The following is a 25,911-nucleotide window of genomic DNA, read 5'->3' as shown; positions in this document are numbered from 1 at the left end:
GAGAGAGAGAGAGAGAGAGAGAGAGAGAGAGAGGGAGGGAGGGAGGGAGAGAGAGAGAGATCACGTTTTAAGAAATAGGTATAAGTTCTCAAATTCACCAGTATGTTTACATACATAGTCTACTGCTTGGCTGGTATTTCCTTCCATGGTACTTACACTGTTATTATCACATGGTCTGAAAATTGTTAATAGTTAAATATCAACTGTTCTATGCAATGAAGAAAAGATGGACATGTACATATATACATACACACACACACACACACATACACAAATTGGGACACAAAAGACAATGTGGACTTTTTCGAGAAGGTACCAGATGGCACACACGTAAACAGTAGAATTCAACTGAAATATCTGTAGATCCCTTTATAATATGTAATATCATGCCCCAGTACATGATCTACAAATCAGTTCCTGAGAGGTGTTTAGTGCAATAATAAACACATCACTTTCACTGTGTTTACTTAAGAAAGAAAAAAAAAACATTAATGCAAATCACATTGGGAGATTTTTTATTAATTTAAATTGACATTGTTATAACTTTGTCTGCCAAGTCCTTAGTAAATATATCCTTACATGATACAAACCTACAGGTTCTTCTCAATACCACAAGATCATGAGGACTTGCAGATATCAATGCTCTGTGATGATTAAAACAATGCTCAAATAATTCACAAGTTACTTTCCTGAAATACTTAAAAGAATATTCTGGGGAGTGTTTGAAAGGTCTGTTTATAAATAGTGACTGATATATTTAGTTAGGTATTTGGTGTTGAAGATAAACACTTCTTATATAAACATTGTTTTAATACACTGTTCTACTAATGAAACTAGTTATTAGATATAATACATTTCTAAGAATAAAGCTTTGTCTTCATATTTATTTCATTCGTAAGACTCTTATCAATGAAGAATTCTGTACCCAACAATAATAAACTGGCATATTGCAAGTGACATTCTGTAAAACTGAGAAAGAAAGCTGCAACAAAACAAACTAGATAACTGCATTACACATTCTTTATACAAACAGCCCCTTCTGTACAGAATTACATGCAGACCAAATGCTTTTAAAAGTTTTTGTGCCTAGACGGTAATTACAATCTTCACACACTAAAGAGAAAAGGAACAATAATAATACAGAACTCAGTATTTTTAACAATTATAACACATTTAACATCTTCAGCCAACCACTGGATTCTCAAATCAGATTGGCAACTGAAATTTCACATCCACCTGGGCTTGCTTGGCTAAGGTCACTATCTCAGAGAGCTTTACAACCTGAAAGGAAAAAAACAAGCTTTGTCTCTATTTTCATAAAAACATAGAATCAGAACGATTGGTCAATGTAAAATTAATTGCATGTTCAGTCTTTTTCATTTAAAATATCTGGGCTATTATGACATTGTTATAAATCACTCCACAGTCTTATAAGCATTTGCCACTCTTGAAGGATAGTCAAATCTAACACTGTTCACAACCCACACCATAACCCACACTGGATTTTATTCATATATATAATATCAGAAGGTATTAAATAGATACATATCTGATATATGTATATCTCTCTTCATCATTGCCTAAATTTTATCTATATTTTTTCCTTTTTTAAAAATTATAGTTAATTTACAAGTTGTGTTAGTTTCAGGTGTACAGCAAAGTGATTCTGTATTTATATATATATATATATATATATATGTATATTCACTTTTATATATAGATTCTTTTCCCTTATAGATATTGAATATAGTTCCCTGTGCTATACAGTAGGTCTTTGTTGGTTATTTTTTTATATATAGTAGTTTGTATCTGTTAATCCCAAACTCCTAATTTATCCCTCCCCAACTCCCTTTCCCCTTTGGTAACCCTAAGTTTGTTTTCTATGTCTGTGAGTCTTTCTGTTCTGTAAATAAGTTCATTTGTGTCATATTTTAGATTCCACATATAAGTGATATCATATGGTATTTGTCTTTCTCTTTCTGACTTACTTCACTTAGAATGATGATCTCTAGGTCCATCCATGTTGTTGCAAATGGCATTATTTCATTCTTTTTATGGCTGAGTAGTATTCAATTGCATATATATACTACATCTTCTTTATCCACTCATCTGTTGATGGACATTTAGGCTGCTTCCATATCTTGGCTATTGTAAATAATGCTGCTATGACCATAGGGGTGCATGTATCTTTTCCAATTATGGTTTTCTCCGGATATATGCCCAGGAGTGGGACTGCTGGATCATATGGTAGTTCTGTTTTTAGTTTTTTGAGGAACCTCCATACTGTTCTCCATAGTGGCTGCACCAATTTACATTCCCACCAACAGTGTAGGAGGGTTCCCTTCTCTCCACACCCTCTCCAGCATTTGTTATTTGTAGACTAAAATACAGACTGGCCATTCTGACCAGTGTGAGGTGATAACTCACGTAGTTTTTATTTGCATTTCTCTAATAATTAGTGATGTTGAGCATTTTTTCATGTGCCTGTCGGCCATCTGTATGTCTTCTTTGGAGAAATGTCTATTTAGATCTTCTGCCTTTATCTTTAAAGATAGAAACAGTGACTGTCTTAGCTGGATACTACAGAACGCAAAGCACATCTAAATAAAAGCGATTCCCTAGTGGTCCAGTGGTTAGGACTCGGCGCTTTCACTGCTGGGCCCCAGTTTAATCTCTAGTCGGGGGAACTAAAATCCCGCAAGCCTCGCAGTACAGCCATAAATAAATAAATAAATCTTTTAAGAAATGTAAATAATCTTAACTTACAATGTTGGGATAGAAGCTTGGGTTTAGGAGTTAGTATTTTACTTTCTGTCAGTAAGTTAACAATTATCAAGCTGAATTCCAATGTTCTCTCTATAATCTGTCTGGGAATATCCAGCTGGTACCATACAACATATACAAATTAAACATATCTAAAACCAAACAACAGATTTAGCTTCTCTCCTCCCCAGCAGAGTAGTTAAGAGAAGGTTTTAAAGTTAGACACCTTGAGTTCAGATACCACTCTGATGCTTATGATACATGATCCTGAATAAGTTAATTTATCTAGCCTCTGTTTCTTCATCTATAAAAATGGAGATTATTTCACCAAACTTGTATTAAATAAGATAATACCTGAAGAAAAAAAAAAGGCTTAGCATTGCATGCACAATAAATTATAAATGGTAGCAGTTGCTAATATTCATATTATTAATATTGTCATGACTACTCAGTAGAAAAGGACTACAGACACAACGAAAATCAACTGTTCACTTTTATCTTTCATGGTCTATTTGATCAAGCTCCTATTGATTCTTCTCCTTTCTCTCCATGTCCACAAAGCTTTTCTTAATTCAGGCTCTCATTGCAAACAAGCATATTTTCAGAGAAAAGTTCTAACCTATCCATTACCTTCACCTCACATCTGATTATTACACTAGCCAGATTCCTACTGTCCCTCACTCTTCCCTTCAACAATTGACTCCACATCTCAAAGTCAAAACAGGCTTTCTGAAACACTTTCTCATTCCCTTGCTCAAAATCTTAATTTAAACTCAGGACTGAGTGTAAATTCCTCTGTCTCTGAACTGCAGTTGAATTTTATTTACTAGCTAAGTTTTTTCCCAAAGTATGTCCTAAAGAAGGAAATAAGACCTTTATTATTCTTATGAAAAGATATCACATTAACAAAGCAATCTCAAAAGCCTAGTTACTGATTAAACCATATAGCCCCAAAGAGTATTCTATGAAATGTCTATAAACATAGGTGGGAAAGAATCAGAAGTTCTCATTTAAAAACATCTCTATATCTACTAGGGAGTGTGCACCAAGATATAGTGTTAAGTAAAAGAAATGAGGTAAAATACATGTTACCATCATATAATGTGGGAAAGTGGAGAGATATGTATACATACATCTATATGTATACACATATATTATTTGCTTATTTTTTTAAAAAAGTGAAAAGATGAACAAAAAAATCCTAAGAAAACCAAAAAACTGGTTACCTATGGGGAAGGAACAAACAGGAATAGGTATAAAGGCTAGATTCTCTAAGTATACCTTGTTTTACAGTTTGACTTTGGAAATATTATAACAAAAAATTTTTAAGCAATTCCTTTAAAATAAATAAATGAAGCTAACCATGCATCAAAGGTGGGATAAAACAGAGAACCGTTTCATGTGAATTTTAAAATCCAGCAAATTATGGGAAATACTTCAAAGGACAAAAAGAACTGCATATACAAGTCTTGAACTACTTTCAGTAGTCATATTGTTGGTATTATTATTCTAAAACTGTCATGTCTGTATTGAGGGACAAAGCAAAGGAATATTTATGTTACTACAGAATGGGAAAAAAGAGAAACAGATAAGAAAAAAAAACTGTACCTTGGATTTGCATTGGAAATATTGGAAGTTATGTACTCATGTATTTATCACTTTAAAAAATACATATTTCCCTAGATTTGCCACTTAAAAATATCTAGAAACTATTAACAACCCAATAGTTGTAAGCACCCTTAAAGCTTAAATTGTGCTGTCTAAACACCATCTGGCTGATTCCAGGTCTGCAGCAAGAAATGTAAAGATGAGCCTGAAATATCTCATCATATTAGAAAGCATATCACAGGGCATGTAGGAAGGACTCAGGAGTCAACTTGAAGAGGTTCCCACTGACCAAAGATGAGATAATCTACGCATCAATAAAAATAACTAAAATGGACTGAACCACATCAAATATATTTAAATCCATGAGTTCAAAATAGCATGTGCATACATGCATGCAAGCAACACACAGCACACACACCTAAAAACAAAAACTAAGAAACAAAAGAGCCTGGGTCACTTTAGTAGGCCATAATGGAACAAAGTCATTATTTTGAAAACTGATCAATAAAACCAAAGAATTAAGTAAGTATCCTGCTTCTTCTATGAAAAATGTACTTCACGCCAACAAATAGTTGATACAAGAAAGTTTCGCTTTTTATAAGTATGCCATATAATAAATAATCACAGAGTTAGAAAATCACCACTTTGCATAAACAAAATATTGGATCTAAGTTATGAATGTCAATGACTGCTAGTATTACAAAAAGAGAAGTTATCTGACATTTATATACCTCCTTATGGAATTACACAAAATCAACCATAAAATATTCTTGCTCCCCACTCCTCAAAATCAAATACATATATGATCAAACCTACAGATTGAACTACCAGTTTACAGGAAATACAGGAGCAGAAGAACATGTTAAATGACACCCCATGAATACAAGAATTAAAATCCAGACTACAGGAAACACTACAAGACCATCAGCCTGGTTTTTCAACAAGTAAAGTTAAGAATAAAAAAAGAGGCAAGGGAGAATCTATAAAAAGAAATTTAGTGATATATTAACCAACTGCAAGCATAGACTTATTTTGATCCTAATTCTAACAAAGAACCTAGGCAAAAAATATTTAAGAGAATCAGGGAAATTTCAACACTGACTCAATTCTTTTTTTATAAAACATAAACATAATACCACTATCCCATCTGAAACAAGTAATAATAATCCCTTTATATCATCAATACCTTTATCTTTTACAGATACATGATGTTAAGTATGAAATAATATAATGTCTGGGATTTGCTTCAAAATAATCATGGACAAGGAAGGAAGTAGGTAAGAATAAGATGAGACAAGACTGAGCATGAACTGGTAATTAAGATGGGTGATAGGTATATGGGGTTCAATACTCCTAGTGTTTAGCTGAAACACTCATTATTAGCAATATTAGCTGGTTCATTTTAGAATCTAAATGTTTATAAATCTTTCATACACTGCAAATTTATCCTCAGATCAACATAACCTGTTTACCATTTTAGCAGCTTCATCCAAGTCATCACAAGCAAGAATTTTAAGTCCACTGTCCGCTATCAGTGCCTTAGCATCATCAACTCGTGTACCTGGAAAGATTTATGCAAATATAAACATTTTAAATACCTACACAAAATAATTTAAAATGTTTGTCACAATATACATTTACAAATATGAAATTTCAACTAACTTTGGTCATTTAATACAAATGCTTCTAAACCAAATACTATAAAAACCTGGAGTTACCTTGTGAAATACTTTGCCTTATCACATTAATGGTAATTCAGACAAGTCAGAATTCAAGATATGTACAACAAATAAATAATGTATCAACTTATAGCAAGCAAAACTATGAACAATTTTGCTCCAATGTTAGAATTTTTTAACCCACGTTTTAAAAATTCCCTACTATACTCTCATTTTAAAAATACAGCTATTGGGACAAAGTGAGAGGGTGGCATGGACATATATACATTACCAAATGTATAAAAGATAGCTAGTGGGAAGCAGCCACATAGCACAGGGAGATCAGCTCAGTGCTTTGTGACCACCTAGAGGGGTGGGATAGGGAGGGTGGGAGGGAGATGCAAGAAAGAGGGGATATGAGGATATATGTATTCGTATAGATGATTCACTTCGTGATAGAGCAGAAACTAACACACCATCGTAAAGCAGTTATACTCCAATAAAGATGTTAAAAAAAAATACAGTTATTTAAAACTAAATTTAAAACTAAACGAACCAAACCCCTTGGAATTATGAACTTTTAAGCAGTTAGAGTTCACAGAACAACTGCAAGATCCTTTTACACTTACCTTGTAACCGTACCACAATAGGTATTTTAATTTCCAAATCCTTTACTGCCATGACTATACCCTGTGCAATAACATCACACCGCATGATTCCTCCGAAGATGTTGACCAGAATAGACAGTACCTGCCAATAAAATGTTTCAGATTAAAATTTTAAAGGAATGACTGTTTTTCCTTCCTTCCCAAGAAAACACTAGTATCTGTGCCTTATGATAAAAGTTAACTTCATGGGGGCTTCCCTGGTGGCGCAGTGGTTGAGAATCTGCCTGCTAATGCAGGGGACACGGGTTCGGGCCCTGGTTCGGGAAGATCCCATTTGCCACGAAGCAACTAAGCCCATGCACCACAACTACTGAGCCTTGCTCTAGAGCCCGCGAGCCACACAACTACTGAGCCCATGTGCCACAACTAATGAAGCCTGTGCACCTAGAGCCCGATCCCACATGCCGCAGAGCAGCTAGGCCCGTGAGCCACAACTACTGAGCCTGCGCATCTGGAGCCTGTGCTCCACAACAAGAGAGGCCGCGATAGTCAGAGGCCCGCGCACCGCGATGAAGAGTGGCCCCCACTTGCCACAACTAGAGGAAGCCCTCGCACAGAAACAAAGACCCAACACAGCAAAAATAAATAAATTAATTAAAAAAAAAAAAAAAGTTAACTTCATGGAAACATTTTCAGACCAAACAGCCATACCCTCTGCATGCAGCTCTCATCACTGAAGTGTGTGCAGTCCACCACCCAGCAAAACTTATTTCCCCTCCTTGGGTAATTTCAACACCTGGCTCACAGTCTCTTCTCCCCTGTCACATATTAACAAGACCTCCTGATTCCATTTACTTGTTTCCTATTAAGCATAGTCATTACCAACATTACTAACCCAGACCATGTTATAAGACAACATATGCAAGATCTCCAATTTAGTCCTCATTAACTATCATCTCTTCATTTTTCCCCATCAACTCTACCAACTTTTCACACAAACCAGGCCCTCAAAATTACTCAACATCTGTATGGACTCTCCTGGCTACACATCACATCCAAACCTCAGGGCCTATTTGGGTTGGTATTCTTTCATCATCACACGGATAGTCTGAATCACTGTTCTTCTATCCTTTAGAAAAAAACCTTATTTGTTTTTTAAAAAGAGGCTTAGTTTATTCAGCTACACTAGAACTTCTCAACCAGTGAGATACAAATGGGTTATAGACACACCAAGATATTGTTCCCCTCACCCCTTAGAGCAGGGGTCCCCAAGCCCCAGGCCACGGACCGGTAGCGGTCCATGGCCTCTTAGGAACTGGGCCGCACAGCAAGAGGTGAGCGGCGGGTGAGGGAGCGAAGCTTCATCTGCCTCTCCCCATTGCTCCCCACCGCTTCCCACCCCTCCCCATCGCTCCCCATCCCTCCCACCGCTCCCCATCGCTCCCCACCGCTCCCCATCGCTCGCATTACTGCGTGAACCATCCCCCACCCCCACCCCGTCCGTGGAAGAACTGTCTTCCATGAAACCGGTCCCTGGTGCCAAAAAGGTTGGGGACCGCTGCCTTAGAGCAATTAGGAAGGTTCTGGGACGGCTAGCACCTTGAGCCAGTGGCCTCTGACAACAAGCAACCTTCCCCATGTACCCCCCATGCCCCACTGAAATGTTACTTTCTGTGAATGCCGTGACAGGAAAAAAGTTGAGACACACTGAGTTCATACTAAGCATTCCTTATCTTTACCACTATTATTTCTATACTTCAAGAAATAACGGTCTAGAATTCATAATGGAATAGAATTCACAGTGGACTTTGGCACCCTCCCATCTCACCCCCTCCCACCGCATTTGGGATAGCTACAGTATGCACCACAGGCATCATCTAGCACTTGAGCCTCAAAGTGACTGGAGCTCTACCATGTCACTTTTACCTCCAGTCCATATCAACTGATTACTATCAAGGACAAATCCTTGACCTGACCAGAATGAATGTCTCTACAATATCAAATGTGTAAATCCCACTCTTGTTCAACCTCCTCTCCTTTCACTTAACGCCTTTCATCTCTAACTCTATCAAATCCAATCTTTTAAAGTCTCTAGTCCCTCAACCCCTTCCTAATCAACCAGTCTATCAGCTCTCCCCCAATCTGGCGTGCTTCACTACAGAGCCTAGAAGCCACAGCTGAGCAAATCAATGACACTGTCGTGGGCACACTCAGCTTCCTCATAGCCATTCCTCTCTCATACCCAGTCTACCTGCATCCCCATTCAAATAATGCATGATTCCAACCTATTAGTTTATCCATTCCAACTTCAAGAAAAGCAAAAGAGTGGGAAAAAACAAAACCAAACACCAAACCTGTGAAACACGAGCATAACCTGAAGAGCAGTATAATAATGATTCATCAGCAATAGTTTGACTCATACCTTTCAACTTTCTTCATGAGCCTCCTATCCCACTTCAAACTCTCTAACTTCTAGCATATGATCTTCCTTTTCCAGTAATACCATAAGGAGTAACCTCCTCTCCAAAACTAACCTCATCACTAATTACTGTACTCTGTCTCCTCCGGGTCTCCACTCCTTTAGCTATATTCACTCTCTTCTTTACCTTCAAATCTCTTCTCCAGCTAGAAACAACCCATCTTCTTGGTCTTCTACACAAACACACATACACTGCACAGCTCTTCTCAAGCCGACCTCCACTCAACTGCGAGCACTACATCCTTCTGTGCCTCCTCAGACCCCACCGCCGAAAGAGTAACTCTCCTGTATGACTCCACACCCTCAATTCCCAATCACAACTCAACCCACTGCAGCCTGGCCTCTGTCCCCCTCTCCTCTCTTTCAGCATCTAACACTACTGCCCATTCCCTTACTTCTCAGAACTCTTCACCCTGGCCTTTGATGTCACCACTCTCTCCTGATCTGCAACCATCTCTGTCAGTTTGTTCTCTCCCTCTTTTATTGGGTCTTCCTTCCTTATTCAATCCTTCAGCACTGGGTGGGAGGAGCCAGGTTCCATTCTTGGTTTCCTCAAATCACTTGCATGAGTCATATCACCAACGCCTAACACTTCAACTTTTCTCAATATACTGAGGACTCTCAAATACACATCTGACCATTATAGGAAGAATATCTTTACAACTATCTACCAGGTATAATCACCACAGGGCAAACTTAACACATTCATTCAAAAATACCAAATTTCTTCACTTTGCCTCTGACAGCACAAAAGATATCACCAACCAATGATTCTCTGAAGCCAGAAGTCCTAACCAATCCCTCACCATGCCACACCCAGAAAGGAAAAAAATGAACTTAAGGATTCTGTCTCAGCAGTGTAGGTTTCATTGCTTTATTCTTACTGACACTGCCTTTGTTATGGACCTCTTCATCCTTCCCAACAAGCAGATATAATAACCAAATTGATCTCTCCTGCCAGTGTCTCCCTATTCCCCATTTCACCCTTTACTAGCAGAATTACCTTCTTTTTTAAAAATAAAAAAAAAAAAGTAAGGATTTGATATATGTATTTGTAAATGTGCTGGGGTAGAAGTATTAAATTCAAAACTCCTTAGCTATAGATACAGGGATCTTCACAACTTGGGTCTCAATTTGCCAATATTACTTCTTATCATTCATCCCAATAATGCTATATATTTATGCATAAGCATCTTACCAATCCATGAACACAGTGGCCCTCTCTGTACCCCATGCCTCTGCACATTTCCTTCCCCTTGCCCAACTCATTCAATTCTCAACACAGTTCAAGGTATCTTGATCCCTACCAATGACAAATTCTCAGTCTAAATTCAGTAAGACTAGTTACATGAAGGCCATTATCTTATTTCCATAAGCCTTAAAAAACCCACATTGGGGCTTCCCTGGTGGCGCAGTGGTTGAGAGTCCGCCTGCTGATGCAGGGAACACAGGTTCGTGTCCCGGTCCGGGAGGATCCCACGTGCCGCGGAGTGGCTGGGCCCTTGGGCCGTGGCCGCTGGGCCTGCGTGTCCAGAGCCTGTGCTCCGCGGCAGGAGGGGCCACAGCGGTGAGAGGCCCACATACCGGGGGGAAAAAAAAAAAAAAACAAACCCACATTGGTCACACAGTAGATATATTCCTTAAAAAAATATCTGATGAATGAAAATATGCCTGTTTCTTGGATCACAATGCTTCACATCTCTTGTATCCTGATAATCATTTATAAATTTGTAATTATAAATTATGGCATATCTACATATGACAGATTATGCAAACATTACAATGAGTGTTTTAGAATAATACTTTACACAAAAAGTGCTCAAGAGATGTTAGCAAAAAAAGACTCAAAATGTGTGTACTGAAAGATATATATATGAATGGGTGAAATATATGGCATGTGAATTATATCTTTTTTTTGGAAGCCAGGTTTTTGGGGGTTTTTTTGGTTTATTTTTATTTATTTTATTCATTCATTTTTGGCTGCACTGGGTCTTCATTGCTGCGTGTGGGCTTTCTCTAGTTGCAGTAAGCAGGGGCTACTCTTCCTTGTGGTGCACAGGCTTCTCCTTGCGGTGGCTTCTCTTGTTGCAGAGCATGGGCTCTAGGTGCACAGGCTTCAGTAGTTGTGGCACACGGGCCCAGTAGTTGTGGCGTGCGGGCTCTAGAGCGCAGGCTCAGTAGTTGTGGCACACGGGCTTGGTTGCTCCGCAGCATGTGGGATCTTCCCGGATAAGGGCTTGAACCCGTGTCCCCTGCATTGGCAGGCAGATTCTTAACCACTGCGCCACCAGGGAAGCCCCGTGAATTTTATCTTAATAAAGCTGTTTCTAGAATGATACATATGCAATGTGTATGAGCGTATGTGTGAAATATATAAGCATTAACAAGTCTTAAAGAAAATAAATCAAATCAATAGTAACAAAAGCTATGTCTGGATAGAATTAAAGATGATTTTTATTTTCTTTTTAGCTTTACAGACTTTCCAGATTTCTGGCTTTTTCAGTCAACTAACAGCTCCAAAATTTTTTCTATAGTAATGGGTTCTTATGCCAAATCACTACCGTTTATAGTATTATCTAAGACCATCCAGTGTTTCTTCACCTTGTTTTCTAAATCACAATGGGAAAGTTTATCTTTCTTTCTTGCTAACTTTTATTTTATTGATTTCAGCAAATTTTTCCAAACTATTGAGGACTTTTGAACTTTAACGCTCAACTACTATAGCGACCACATTTACTAATTAATCAAGTTACTTCTCTCCATTCAAATTCTAAAACATAAGTTCTGCCCCTACCTTTTTATCTGAAGTGATAAGCTTAAATGCTTCTGTTACTTGATGGACTGTGGCACCACCACCAACATCAAGAAAGTTGGCTGGAGTCCCTCCATGAAGCTTTATTATATCCATTGTTGCCATTGCCAAACCAGCACCGTTTACTATCAAGAAGGGAAAATGATTTGAATAAGCAACAAACAAAGAAAATAAATTAAGCTTAGCCAATCCAACTCTTAACATAAAAACAGGTGGTACCTAGACAGCCTATATTTCCATCTAGGCCAATGTAGTTGAGATCTGCCTTAGCTGCATCTTTGTCCCTTTCATCTTCCTGGGTCCAGTCCTGTAGGTCAAAGATTTTCTTCTGGCGATAAGCTGAATTAGAATCAAAATTGATCTTTGCATCCATACATAGCACTTTGAAGGAAAAAAATAAAGTGATGTTAATTTCAAGATAGATACAATAAACTATACAGTAATTAAATATTTTTGACTTCAGAAGAAAAACACATTTTGTTACTTACTGAAAGTATTTCAATTTATCTTCACAATTAATTCAAACTGTTTCTTGAAAAAGACTATGTGAAAATTAAAACTGCCCCATCAAAGTTACTGGTTCTACACCTATCCTAAGCAACAGATAAAGAAGGGGAAAAAAAACCCTCAAAAGCATTTAATTTTCTTTTTAATTACCAAGAATTAACTGTCCATGCTCCTAGCTAACTCCTTTGCTTGGGCCCCAGGGTCTCAACTCAAGGGGATTGTTCCACTAATTCTCTTTCTTACACTGTAAATTCCAACCCACCCCACTTTTCTATTGGCTAAATCAAACTGACTTGTAAAAATGCTGTTCTTTCCCCCACCTCAATAAAAAGAAAGAAAAAACTCTTTACTCCCTACCTCCCCCCACCCCCTTACCCTCCTCTTTCTATACAACATAACTCACGGAAAGAGCTGTCTTTTTAAACCTGGGGTCAGCAAACTATGGCCTATGGGCCAGATTCAGCCTGTGCTGGTTTTTTTATGGCCTGTGAGCCTACAAAGAATTTTATATTTTTAACATGTTATGAAGAAGAAAGAAAGGGTAAAGGAAGAAGGAGAAGAACAAGTAGAGAAATAGCAGTAACTGCGACTACATCTGCCAAGCCCTGCTTAAAAAACTCCCTGTACCAGTACAAGTTTTTCCCCTGCCATTCTCTTAAATCCACTCTAATCAGGCTTTTACCTCCAGCACGCTACCAAAATGGCCCTTATGAAGGTTAATTCTCTGACTTTATCTTTCAATATGTATTCTATCCCTTCCTTGCTCCAAGGTAACTACAACTTTCTCCTTATTCCTGAACAGATAGAGGCTAAAAGAACTGAGCAGTTTCAGCTGTTGCACAAAACAAGAGACAAAGTTTAGAGTCAGCCAAATTAACTATTAACAACAAAAACCAACATTCTTTCAGAGGAAGATGACAGAATTCAGTCTCCCGAAATGTCTAGTATACAACTAGAAATTACTAGATCTGTGAAGAAACAGGAAAATGTGACCAAAAGTAAAGAGACAAAGCAGTCAAAAGAAACCAAACTCAAGATGACTCAAATTTTAAAGTATCATAGGACTGTGAAATAGCTATATTAAACATGTTTAATGATTTAAGGGAAAATATGGTCATAATAAAGCACCACATAAGTAATCTCAGCAGAAAATAAAACTGTGAAAGGAACCATATTGAAAATTTGGAACTAAAAAGTACAATATCTGAAATCACTGGTGAATGATAATATGTATGTTTCTTGGATTGTGATCCTTCAGATCCCTTGTATTTTGATAATCATTTATAAATTTATAAATTGTGGCATATCTATATATGACAAATTTTACAAATATTAAAATAAGTGTTTTAGAAGAATGCTTTAGTAAATGCAAAAAGTGCTCAAGATACATTAGCAAAAAAATCTGCATATAACTTTACAGTTGGCCCTCCATACCTGCAGTTTTGCATCCAAAGATTCAACCAACCATGGATTACGTAGTACTGTAGTATATACTTATTGAAAAAAAAAACCTGTTTATAAGTGGACCCTCATGGTTCAAATTCGTGTTGTTCAAGAGTCAACCGTATATCTATTAAATTAATAAAATTAACATGCCATTCAAAAAACAATGAGGAACACATAGTAAAGGCATTAATCCTTAGTAGGCCTCTAAAGTATATAGACTCAAGAAGATAAAGACAGGTTCACTCAGGTGATGGTGATTCTCCAATAAAAACATACTTGGGGTGAAATACCTAGGAAGCATATTTCCTAGACCTGAGCTCTGCAACAGTCAGTAGAACCAGCCATTGACAACTCTGCTAACAGAAAGGGTATGTGTAATATCAGTAAACAGAGACCATGCTCAATTCATAGTGTTCAAAAGAGGAAAAACTTTTAAGAAATGTACATTTTGGGTTTCTTCCACCCTAGAAGTCACAAATGCACCAGGCCAAAATTAATTCCTTACTTGGAGATTTCTCTCAACTGATTTCAGGTCCATAGGTAAGATAATCAAGACAACTGGCATCCTGGGGAGACTAATATCAGTCCATTCTTTCATTCAGTTTTCACTGAGTTTCTGCCATGACCCTTGATAAAACGAAGTACATGGTTCTGAGAAGATTAATGTGCCTGAGATCACTGTCCCTGGCAGTGGGAATGGCTTGAGTTTGGGGGGGGGGTCTCCAAATTTGGTAATTGAGGGTCAAAGCTGTGATAAACTTATATGTATTATTAACCCTTTGTACACTTTTAGAATTCAGGCACATAAGAGATCTGAAATTCAAATAATATAACTTCTGAGATCACAAAGAAACTCTACCCACTCCTATGACAGACAGTCCAAACTGCCATGGCTAAAAGAATTTTAAAACTAGAATTTTAATTATCTAGAATTCATAACCTCTCATTCAATCAAAATATTTACAAAATTAGAAAGAACATTAATTTCTTTGAACTTCTAACTCAGATAAGAGAATGTGACTTGGGACTTCAGTTCTCTAGGTCCTCTGGACTTTTATCACATTTGGACTTTAAATCCAGCTGTGTCTTTATGTAATCTACTATTAGAGTATTTCAGAGCATTTTAATGCCATAATCTAATCTCACTGATGAACTTTTGAAATTCCAACAGACAACCTGACTGAACATAATGTGGTGTCAGAAACAGAAAAGAATAAATTTTCAGAACTGAGCATAACACTTTCTTAAAGCTGATACTGGTGTACTATTTTGACACATTTTAGAAATTTCTGGGGGTAAAAATCCAAACTACCTACAGATGCTCCCATAATAGCCAAAGGAACAATGGCTGGGATTGGAAAGGTAGCCTCAAAGTCAGAACAAGATTACCCAAACAGACAGCTAACCTCTCCTCCCTCAAGAGCTCCACATCCACCCTGATAGATCACAGGCTTGATGGTTGAGCTCAGTGGATGAAGAAAATGCTAAGGAATGTTTTGGGGGGAGGGGGCGGTATCAAATCTTCCTCACTCCTGATGCTTCCTTTCACATTCAAAGGATTCACTTAGTATAAGATCTGTCTCTCACTGTCTCTACTTAATTCTTCCCAGAGGAAAGGACGTAAATTACCTGTCTAGTTAATCTAGATATTATAAAACTAGGCGTGCATAATTCTGCTCAATCCTTCTTCCTCTTGGGAGTAAGCTTCCCACAGCGAGCAACCATTTCCAACTGCTATTCCCAAGGCATAGTCTATCCCTGAAAGGCCTGCCCTGTTAAAGCCTCATATTTGAATAGATTTATTAAGTCTGTCTAATGGTGTAATTTAGTTGTCGGATCCATTTTAGTTAGAACTCTGTCAGGGAAGATCAGTAATCACTGGAAGATCTCTCAGAAACCCCAATGATGGCAATGGTATGATAAGCTATTTAAGCAATTGTATTAAAAAAAAAATTTTTTTTTAAATATATATTTTATATTACCCTATGTTTTCAGAGCATTACTAGGAAAATAAGTCTAGAGTCTATAAGTTTTCTTCTTACAATTATTCAAACAATTAAACTGGTACAAATTAAGAGGTATACTTCATTCTATGCAGCATATATGTTCCAAAAAAACTGTGCACAAAGGAAATAACTCCAAATTTAGTCATTCAAAATATCCTTAAACTACTATTTTAAGGAATACTATGATAATTTTCCCAAATGTATATTCTATCTTGTCATATGGTAACTTGGTACCAAAAGGAGACAAATATCTATATTTTCTATTTTTAGAAATATTACTTTTGAAACTCAATATGAACCTTATAAATAAAACATATCAATCTGCATTTGTTTATAACTACATAGTCTGCATTGGTCTAAAGCCTCCACTCAAAATATATAAAGAAAGTACTGTGAGAAATGTAGATCTGCTAACAGAGCCTGAGCTTGAACTCATCTGTAAAATAAAGCCTTCTCCTTTCCATTCCCACTGCCTTTGTTACCTCCTGCTTGGACTACTGCTACAGCTTCCTAACCTAAAAGATATACCTTATTGCTAATCTCTTCCTACTCCGATAATGCTGATATACTACTCTCTACCCAAAATATCCCTGTCATACAACTCTGTCATATGTAAGAGTACAAATTCTGCAGTTGACTGTTTAGTTCTACCACTAGCCATGTGTCCCCGGGCAAGTCACTTAACCTCTTGGTAACTCAGTTTCCTAACCTATAAAATAAGGATAGTAATAGTATCTACCTCACAGAACTGCTATAAACATTTAATGAACTATAGGGGTCCATATCTGAAAAGTTCTTACAATAGTGCCTAGCATATAGTATTTGCTATGTTTTCGTTAAATAGAGGGAAAATATTTTTTTTTAAATAAACTTTACTATAGGAAACCAAAGTATACTTAGAATACTTAGAAAACAAATACAACAATAGAATTAAAATCTTCAAATGAAGAACAAAATCAACAGTCTCTGTATACCGCAATAAACAGTAAGAAAATACAATGGCAGAAAAGATCCCAATCAAAATAGCAACAAAAATATACTTCTACAAATAAATCTAAAAAGAAATATAATACCTACCCAAAGAAAGTAAGTCTTATTTAAAAAAATATAAATCAAGACTTACATAAATGGAAAAATAGGTATTTCTAGTTGGAAAAACTGATTACTAGGAAGATGTTAATTTTTCCCCAACAATTTATAGGATGAATACAATTCCAATAAAATTCCAGTATGGGGCTTCCCTGGTGGCGCAGTGGTTGAGAGTCCGCCTGCCGATGCAGGGGACACGGGTTCGTGCCCCGGTCCAGGAAGATCCCACATGCCGTGGAGTGGCTGGACCTGTGAGCCATGGCTGCTGAGCCTGCGCGTCTGGAGCCTGTGCTCCGTAATGGGAGAGGCCACAACAGTGAGAGGTGCGCGTACAGCAAAAAAAAAAAATTCCAGAATGATCGGTTTTGAAACCTGACAAAAGGATTCTAAAGGTTGCCTAGCAATAGGAGTTAGTAATTTGACATTCAAGTACCAAATGCAGGACCAAAGGCTTCAAAGAGTTTGAGAACCCCTAAACTGCATGAAAAACAGTGCATATGCACATGCACATGCACACATGGGAACACTGGTGCAGACTCCTTGGTGAGGGTTACTCGCTTCCATGCAATTTTCACTGCATTTCTTAAAATTTGTCCTTGACCCACAAAGGGTTAAGTAATGCCAATCTAAAAGAATAAATAGGTAAGAAATGCCTCCCTTAAAAAAAAATATCAGTTTCATACAAATAATTCTCCTTCACTGGACATTTCATTTTTAAAATGTGCATCAGCCCTCACTCTTTAAAAAAATTCAATTATTTTTAGTTTTATAAACTACCTCTACAATCACAAGAAAATTTACTCATTTTTCTTTATACAACCATATAAATGACCAGCTAAAAATTGACTTCTATAATAATGAATTTAACTAATTAGAAGTATAAAAGTGAAAGAGATCTACAAATGCTTAAGAAGATTAGAAATGTCCAAAGAGACTTGAAACAAAATCAAACAAATTACAGCAACAGAAGCAATTAATGTAAAATATCAAGAAAAATTTAGGCTACAATAAAGCAACTTATATTTTTAGAAAAACTATACATGGAAGGCATGACAATTCAAAACCTGATTTACCTTTTAAACATACGTAAAAGAAAAGCTGTCAAAGTGACAAGCTAATCTTACTTCCCTAATATTAAAGGACTCTAGTATCAGAATACACACTTTGTACAATAACAATCACGGTGTTTCTAAAGTTTGAAACCTGGGGAGACTAAAATGGCTAACTCCCCAAAACTCCAACCATTTATTCACTACTGTAGTGGATACTCTAATCCATCACTGCCCAACAGAAATTTTTGCAACAATGAAATTGTTCTTTATGTGTGCTGTCCAATACAGAGCTGTCCAATACATGGGGCTACAGAGCACTTGAAATGTAACTAGTGCAACTGAGAAATATTTTAATCTTATATCATTTCAATTAATTTTAACTGCCACATGTGACTGGTAGCTGCCATACAGTGCAGCTTTAACCCTTCTGTGTGTACACAAATATATATTTAAGGTGTTTGTTTTAAAGGGTCTCTTTAATATTTGTTCACATTCACTCTTTTCATTATAAAATAAGCTTCTACATAGAAATGAGTTCACTTCCTTATGAGTTCACCTTCCTCAGTGAAGAATATGATAAGTGGATAAATAGACAATCAATGTTTGATACAAGATACTTTACCAGCTCCGTCTGAATCCTCTACCATTGGATTTATTTCTACCATGGTTGCATCATATTTCAGAAAAAGGTTGTAAAGCTTGATCATGTTTTCTGCTGCAGAATCCACAATATTGGCTGGAAATCCCATCTTCTGTGCAAGCTGAAAGTAATTTGTCTCTTTATTATAGGAATGCTGTATACATCCAATTAACATTAAATTATTACAACCTTGTAGTTTATCATTTAAATAATAAACATAACTCATTTATGGTCAAACATTAATCACTAAAATAGTATCTACTACCACTAAATGTTTAAACAAAAGTTTTTATTCAAAATCCTCACAAAGCAGGTAGTATGCCCATTTTACAAAGAAAGAGATTCAGGGCTTCCCTGGTGGCACAGTGGCTGAGAGTCCGCCTGCTGATGCAGGGGACACGGGTTCATGCCCCGGTCCGGGAAGATCCCACATGCAGCAGAGCAGCTGAGCCCGTGAGCCATGGTCACTGAGCCTGCGCGTCCAGAGCCTGTGCTCCGCAACAGGAGGGGCCACAACAGTGAGAGGCCCGCGTACCGCAAAAAAAAAAAAAAAGAAAGAGATTCAGAGAGCTCAAATGACTTGTCATTCGCCTCAATTCCTGTTCCTGTGTTATTCCATAGCCTCCATACTACCACTAAGCCTTATGGCCAACCTAAACTGAAAATAGAGACTTATATTTTATTAAAACTACATATAAAAGGCAGACTGAAAATCCAAATGGTCCAATGGCCAAAATATTAACTCACCCTATTTTACCTTTTAGGTAATTTATGAAGAGTGTCTACCAAGCAATGAAGACACATCCAGTCAAACAAGTATTATCCCATTCATTCAAAAATCTACTGAACACCTAATATATGCTAGATTCAAAAGATATACAGGTACTTAAGCTTCTAATCTAGTAGAAAAGTTTACAGTCTTGAGCAGAGATTCCTCCCTAAATATACCTAAAGAGCTTTATTTTCCTTTCAATTTTTATTTATTTATTTATTTATTTTTGGCTGCGTTGGGTCTCCGTTGCTGCACATGGGCTTTCTCTAGTTGTGGCGAGCAGGGGCTACTCTTCGTTGCGGTGCACAGGCTTCTCATTGCAGTGGCTTGTCTTGTTGCGGAGTACGGGCTCTAGGCGCACGGGCTTCAGTAGTTGTGGCACATGGGCTTAGTTGTTCTGCGGCATGTGGGATCTTCCCGGGCCAGGGATCGAAACTGTATCCCCTGCATTGGCAGGCAGATTCTTATCCACTGTGCTCTTCAGGGAAGCCCTGAAGAGCTTTTTAAAAAATGCATACACCAAGGTCTCAACCCAGAAGTTGTGGTTCACAAGTTCTATAGTGGACCAAAAATCCATAATATTTTAAAGTTGTATAAACAATTCTGAACCACTGGTATAGAAGCCACATGTCTCTTTTTTTATCCTAACTGTTGCAGCTGATCAGGAAACCTATGGAGTAGTTTTCTCCTCTCTTCCAATTGCTATCTAAGGCTACAATACATCTGACTTTCAATAACAGAAAATATTAAATTCTTTGAAAGTGAATGTGATTCTTGCAAGAAGACAAATGCAAATAATCAAATGAAAATAAAGTGGATGATCAAACTAAGAAATGTAATTTTGGGTTAAAACATTTCAAAAAAAAGAATAATGAGAAATAAAGTACCATTTCATTTAGAAAGATTTTCACTAGGTTACAATCTACTGTTTTAAATGTAAACACCTGAGAATTACAAAAGAATTCTGATCAGCCCAGTATGACATTAGTTTGTCTAGCACTGTGCTGGGAACTATTTCTGTTCATCCATCACTCAAAAAGGTACAATCTTAGTAGATTATTCCTTCAAGTATTCTTGTAAATCAAGTGTTTTCTTTCTCATTTAAATTTAAGTCTCCAGTCATCACTCTCACATAACTACCTAATGAATCAAATCTCTGTCCCCTTTAAACATTTATACCATTCACTTGCCTAAATGACTTTCTTCATGCTTTAGCAGGGAAATCTTTGTATCAGTCAAAGTTCCTGCTCTACTGTACTTCAATACCATAAGCTTCTTTTGACAGTTTCCTAATAAGAGATGTTAATTTCATTCAAACTTTAATATTCAAACTTCTTTTTAAGATGGGTCACTCATTTTTTATATATAAGCTAAACAATTTAATAGCAGTATTACAAACATTAACAAGCAACTCTCACAGGCCATAATACTAAACTTCATGGTTAAGTTTTTCTTTTGGGGGGCTTTTTTTGGGTGGGGTGGGAATCGAATGGGAGGAAGAGGCACACAAGAAGGATGGTACAGAAAACTAGTGAAACTGTAGGCAAAATTTACTGAGTATGTACATACACTGAGAGAAAGTCTACAGCTTTAAACAGATTCTTAAAAGCGTCCATAAAACCCCCCAAAAATAAAATCACTGATCTGTCGTAGGGATATATATAGATCCCTACCATTCCATACAACTTACAGGAAATAAAGGGGGGATAGGACATGTTAAATGCCACCATGGGGATGTAAAATCCAGATTATGAAAAACAATAAAGTATAATTAACCCAGGTTCTTCAACAAAATGACAGAAAATGGATGAAGAAAGTGAGGGAAAGGAAACCTATAAACTAGAAGAAGACCTATGAGACCTATTAACCAACCACAATGAAAGAACTTATGTGGATCCCAACTCAAACTGTAAAAGAAAAAAAAATTGAGACAATTAGGGAATTTGAATGACTGGGTAAGTGATGATATTAAGAAGTTATTGTTAATTTTACTAGGGATGGAATAGTATAGTGGCTATTTTAAAAGAATCCTTATCTTTTAAAGATACATAGTAAAATATTTATGGAGGATATGAAGAAAAACGCTTTAGATACTTCTAAAAAGTTGCAATTTCAAACTACATATTAACATGCCTTGACACTCAAAAAATTTTTTAAGAAGTTTTGTCAATCACTTCACTTACACAGTTAATTCTCTTTAAGGGTTGTAATTATCCAATCAAAAGCTAGAAATGTTTCGGAGTACAACATACCCGAACAGCTTGTTCCTTTTTGATGCCTTCTACAATATCAATAGGTTCTTTAACTATGGCCTCAGGAGTCTCAGCAGCAACATCTTCAATGTTGACACCACCGTGAGAACTTCCTATCAATACAGGACCCTAGCAGGAGGAGAAACAGCCAAAATATCTAGATTTTATTTTGGAACTGTCAATAAAATCTTAAAATCTATTTGTGTACACTATCAAACTTATACATCTATCACTCCCCACTATTTTTAAATTCCCTTGAGAATTTATCCTTGCATCTCCTGCACAATGCCCCCACTAAGTGTTCAATTGAAATAATGGAAAAGAAGTGAAAAGGAAGAGGAAGACAATGGCTCACCTGTGAGGGAAAAAGATTAAAAATAGATACAAATGTATACCAAACAACTTAATATAATCATATACATATGTGAAATATAACCTACGCATTTTTCACAAGAACTGAAGGGACATTAAAGTATTGTTTAAAGAACATTAAAAAAAATCATAAAACAGTTTACTGATATTTAATAGGGAAAGCCTAATGAACAAAAGGTCCTGATTTTATAAGCTCTAGCCCTACTAGAAGTCAGTAAAAAAGAAAGCTACCTACCTTGAGAGAATAGCTCTGGCTATTATCATGAGTAATATAAGAAGGTAAGATGATAAATACCAAACAATTAAGTTAACTTTTAAGTCTTCTAAAATCAATCAAGAAAAAACAAAGTAAAATTATCTAATAGATTTGCTAATTTATGCACAAAACCAGAAATAATCTTAACATGCAAAAACAAGGAAATGGTAAAACCAGGCTACTAAAGATTATTTAATGCATCTGGAAAGGAAAATGATCTCAGCAGTGTAATCTGGGAAAAAAATGATACAAAATCTTAGATTCTCTTCTCAACTGTGTTTTTATTAACATAAAGTGTGCTTAAATATGCACCCTCCCACTATTCACACAAACAGAAAAAAGATAAGAAATAAAACATTAAATGATAAGACTTTTGTTATTTTATGTGTCACTATTTTTTAAAAAATTTCTACAGTGAATATATTATTCTTAATCCAGAAAAAAAAAAACCTCTAAAGACTAATTTCACTTTTCTATCCCAGTACCTAAGTGTTTCAGTAACAAATTCATTTCAAGGTATAATGTAAAGGAATAATATTATATTCATTACTGTTTGGAGAACAATACAGTCCTTCAAATTGTCAAAATATGGCAATAGCCAAGGGACCAGGGTGGGGGAGGTGGGGGGTGGTGGTGGTGGTGGTGGTGGAATTTATTATTTTTTAAAGAGAGTTAACTGTTATTTAGGCAAAAAAAGATTTAAGTATCAGCCTTCCAGGAGAAAAACTGGGTGGTTGAAGAACAAGGATGGGTGGAAGATTTGTATTTCCCTGTACATCTTTGTACCTTTTAAATTTTATACTGCCTGACTAGATTTCAATATACACGTGTAATAAAGAATTTGGCTGGCCTTTGTCCCCAGTGCATGGGAGGCAACTTCTAAACCCTCCCCTACATCTGAGAGTTTATGTTAATGAGGTGACTCACAATGGACCCCTAGATAATACAAAGGAGATGACTCAGGTGGGCACTGACCAGGTCAGAAAGACTAATGATGTGATTAGAAGGTTGGAGCTTTGAGCCACATGATATCAGCCTACACTTCCAAGAGGGAAGGAGGCCTAGAGATTAAGTTTAACTTAGTGGGCAATGATTCAGTCAATCATTCCTACTTCATAACCCCTGCACACCCCCACTGCCACTACCCAAAAATACTCTGGACATCAGGGTCAGCAAGATGGTGGAAAAGAAAGCCCCAGATTTTGCTCTCCCACAGAAACACTAACTTAACAACAATATATGACCCCAAATCCCTATTAGGGAAAACCAGAAAACATTTAAGAAGTTGCAGTACTCCAAGGAAGTTCAACTGCAAGGAAATGGGTAAGAAAAGTCATTTTATTTCATCTAAGTGAGCCCCTCCCCCAAGCCAACACAGCTCAATATCCGAGAAATAGCCCAATGTGGGGCTTCCCCCTTGGGAGGGAAAGAGAAGAGTGAAATGTGCATCTAACATTTCTGCTTTTCAGGGGTCTGTCCAAGGAACTGGTTTCTGTCTCACCTGACTTGGAGGGCTAACAGGGAACCTGCAAACTCTGAATGTCTTGTGGGGGAGAGGCACTGAGAACAAAATAAAGCTCAGCAGCTTGTGACAGCACCAGAGAACTTGTAATACTATAGATAGAAGCCAACACAGCTCACCAAAGTTCGAGGAAAGCACCCAACTCATGGCTTTCTTTTTAACAACTCAAGGAAGTAGAAAAAGAAGAACAAACTGAACCCAATGTTAGCAAAAGGAAGGAAATAATAAAGATTAAAGCAGAAACATATAAAATAGAAAATTTTTTAAAAAAAGAAAAAAATTAGCAAAACTAAGAGTTGGTTTGTAAAAAACATCAACAAAATTGACTAACCATTAGCTAGACTAAGAAAAATAGAAAAGATTCAAATAGCGAAAATCAGTAGTGAAAGAGGAGACATTACAACTAATGCCACAGAAGTGAAAAGGACCATAAGAGACTACTACGAACAATCAAAACCAAATTGGGTAACCTAGAAGAAATAAATTGGGTAACCTAGAAGTAAATCCCTAGAAACATACAATCTACAGAGACTGAGCCATGGGGAAATAAAAAATCTGAACAGAGATGTAACAAGGAGACTGAATGAGTAATCAAAAACCTCCCGACAAAGAAAAGCCCAGGACAAGATGGCTTCACTGAAGAATTCCACCAAACTTTCTCAAACTATTCCAAAAAAAAAGAAAACTGAAGAGGAGGGAACACTGCCAAACTCTTTCCATGAGGCTAGCATTACCCTGTTACAACATCAAACAAAGATGCTACAGGAAAACTACTGACCAATACCCCTGATGAATATTGATGCAAAAACTCTTAACAAAATACGAGCCTACCAAATTCAATAACACATTAAAAGGATTATATATCATGATCAAAGGGGGTTTATTCCTGGAATGCAAGAATGGTTCAACATAGGAAAATCAATCAGTGTACCACACCACATTAATAGAATCAAGGTCAAAAAACCACATGACCATCTCAATTGCTGCAGAAAAAGCGTTTGAAAAAATTCAACACCCTTTCATAAAAACTCTCAACAAACTAGGAAGAGAAGGACTACATCAACGTAATAAAGGCCACAGATGAAAAGCCTACAACCAACATCATATTCAATGGTGAACAACTAAAAGCTTGCCTTCTAAGATTAGGAAAAAGGCAAGGATGCCCATTCTCACCATTTTATCCAATATAGTATTGGAAGTCCTAGCTAGTGCAACCAGACAAGAGAAAGAAACAGAAAGCACCCAAATAGGAAAGGAAGAAATAAAATTACCTCTGTTCACAGATGATATGATCATGCATATACAAAACTCTCAAGAATCCCCCCAAAAACTGGCTAAGAATAAATGAGTTCAGCAAAGTTATAGCACAAAATCAACACACAAATATGCCTTGCATCCCTATACACTGACAATGAACAATCTAAAAAGGAAATTAAGACAATGATCCAATTTACTGATATAATAGAGTCAAAAAGAATAAAATAGTTAGGAATAAACTTAACCAAGGAGACAAAAGACTTGTACACTAAAAACTACAAAACAACGCTGAATGAAACTGAAGAAGACACAAATAAGTAAACATCCTGTGTTCATGGATTAGAAGACTTAATATTATTAGAATGTCCAATACTATGCAAAGCAATCTACACATTCCATGCAATCCTTATTAAAATCCTAATGGTATTTTTTCCCCAATACAATCTTTTTTCCACTGTCCATTTTTTTGCAGAAATAGGGGAAAAAAATCCTAGAATTCATATGGAATCTCATAGGACCCTGAATAACCAAAATATCTTGAGAAAGAAAAACAAAGCTGAAGGTCTCTTACTTCCTGATTTCAAAACATATTACAAAGCTATAGTAATCAAAACAGTATGGTTCTGACATAAAGACAGACCTCAATGGAACAGAATAGAGAACTCAGAAATAAATCCTCATATATATGGTCAAATGGTCTTCCAAAGGTACCAAGGCTACACAATGGGGAAAGGACAGGCTCTTCAACAAATGGTATTAGGGAAACTAGATACCACATGCATAATAATGAAGTTAGACCCTTACCTTATACA

At 36.6% G+C, this 25,911-nt stretch overlaps 1 protein-coding gene across 1 annotated transcript in view; it reads right to left on the bottom strand.

Moving 5' to 3' along the window:
- Positions 1-498: 498 nt before the first annotated feature.
- SUCLA2 (succinate-CoA ligase ADP-forming subunit beta) overlaps positions 499-25,911 on the bottom strand; it is a 49,082-nt gene continuing 23,669 nt past the window's right edge. The window contains exons 5-11 of the mRNA XM_007466443.1: positions 21,693-21,821; positions 18,651-18,789; positions 12,148-12,309; positions 11,911-12,053; positions 6,659-6,779; positions 5,844-5,932; positions 499-1,281 (exon numbers count right to left, since the gene is read on the bottom strand). Of these exons, the coding sequence (XP_007466505.1) occupies positions 1,207-1,281; positions 5,844-5,932; positions 6,659-6,779; positions 11,911-12,053; positions 12,148-12,309; positions 18,651-18,789; positions 21,693-21,821 (858 nt within the window). The 3' untranslated portion in view covers positions 499-1,206. The remainder of the gene's footprint in view (positions 1,282-5,843; positions 5,933-6,658; positions 6,780-11,910; positions 12,054-12,147; positions 12,310-18,650; positions 18,790-21,692; positions 21,822-25,911) is intronic.

The sequence above is a fragment of the Lipotes vexillifer genome, unplaced genomic scaffold (assembly GCF_000442215.2).
Source record: "Lipotes vexillifer unplaced genomic scaffold, Lipotes_vexillifer_v1.1 scaffold384, whole genome shotgun sequence".
NCBI classification, from domain to species: Eukaryota; Metazoa; Chordata; class Mammalia; order Artiodactyla; family Lipotidae; genus Lipotes; species Lipotes vexillifer.
This window is presented reverse-complemented; position numbering and strand designations above follow the sequence as displayed.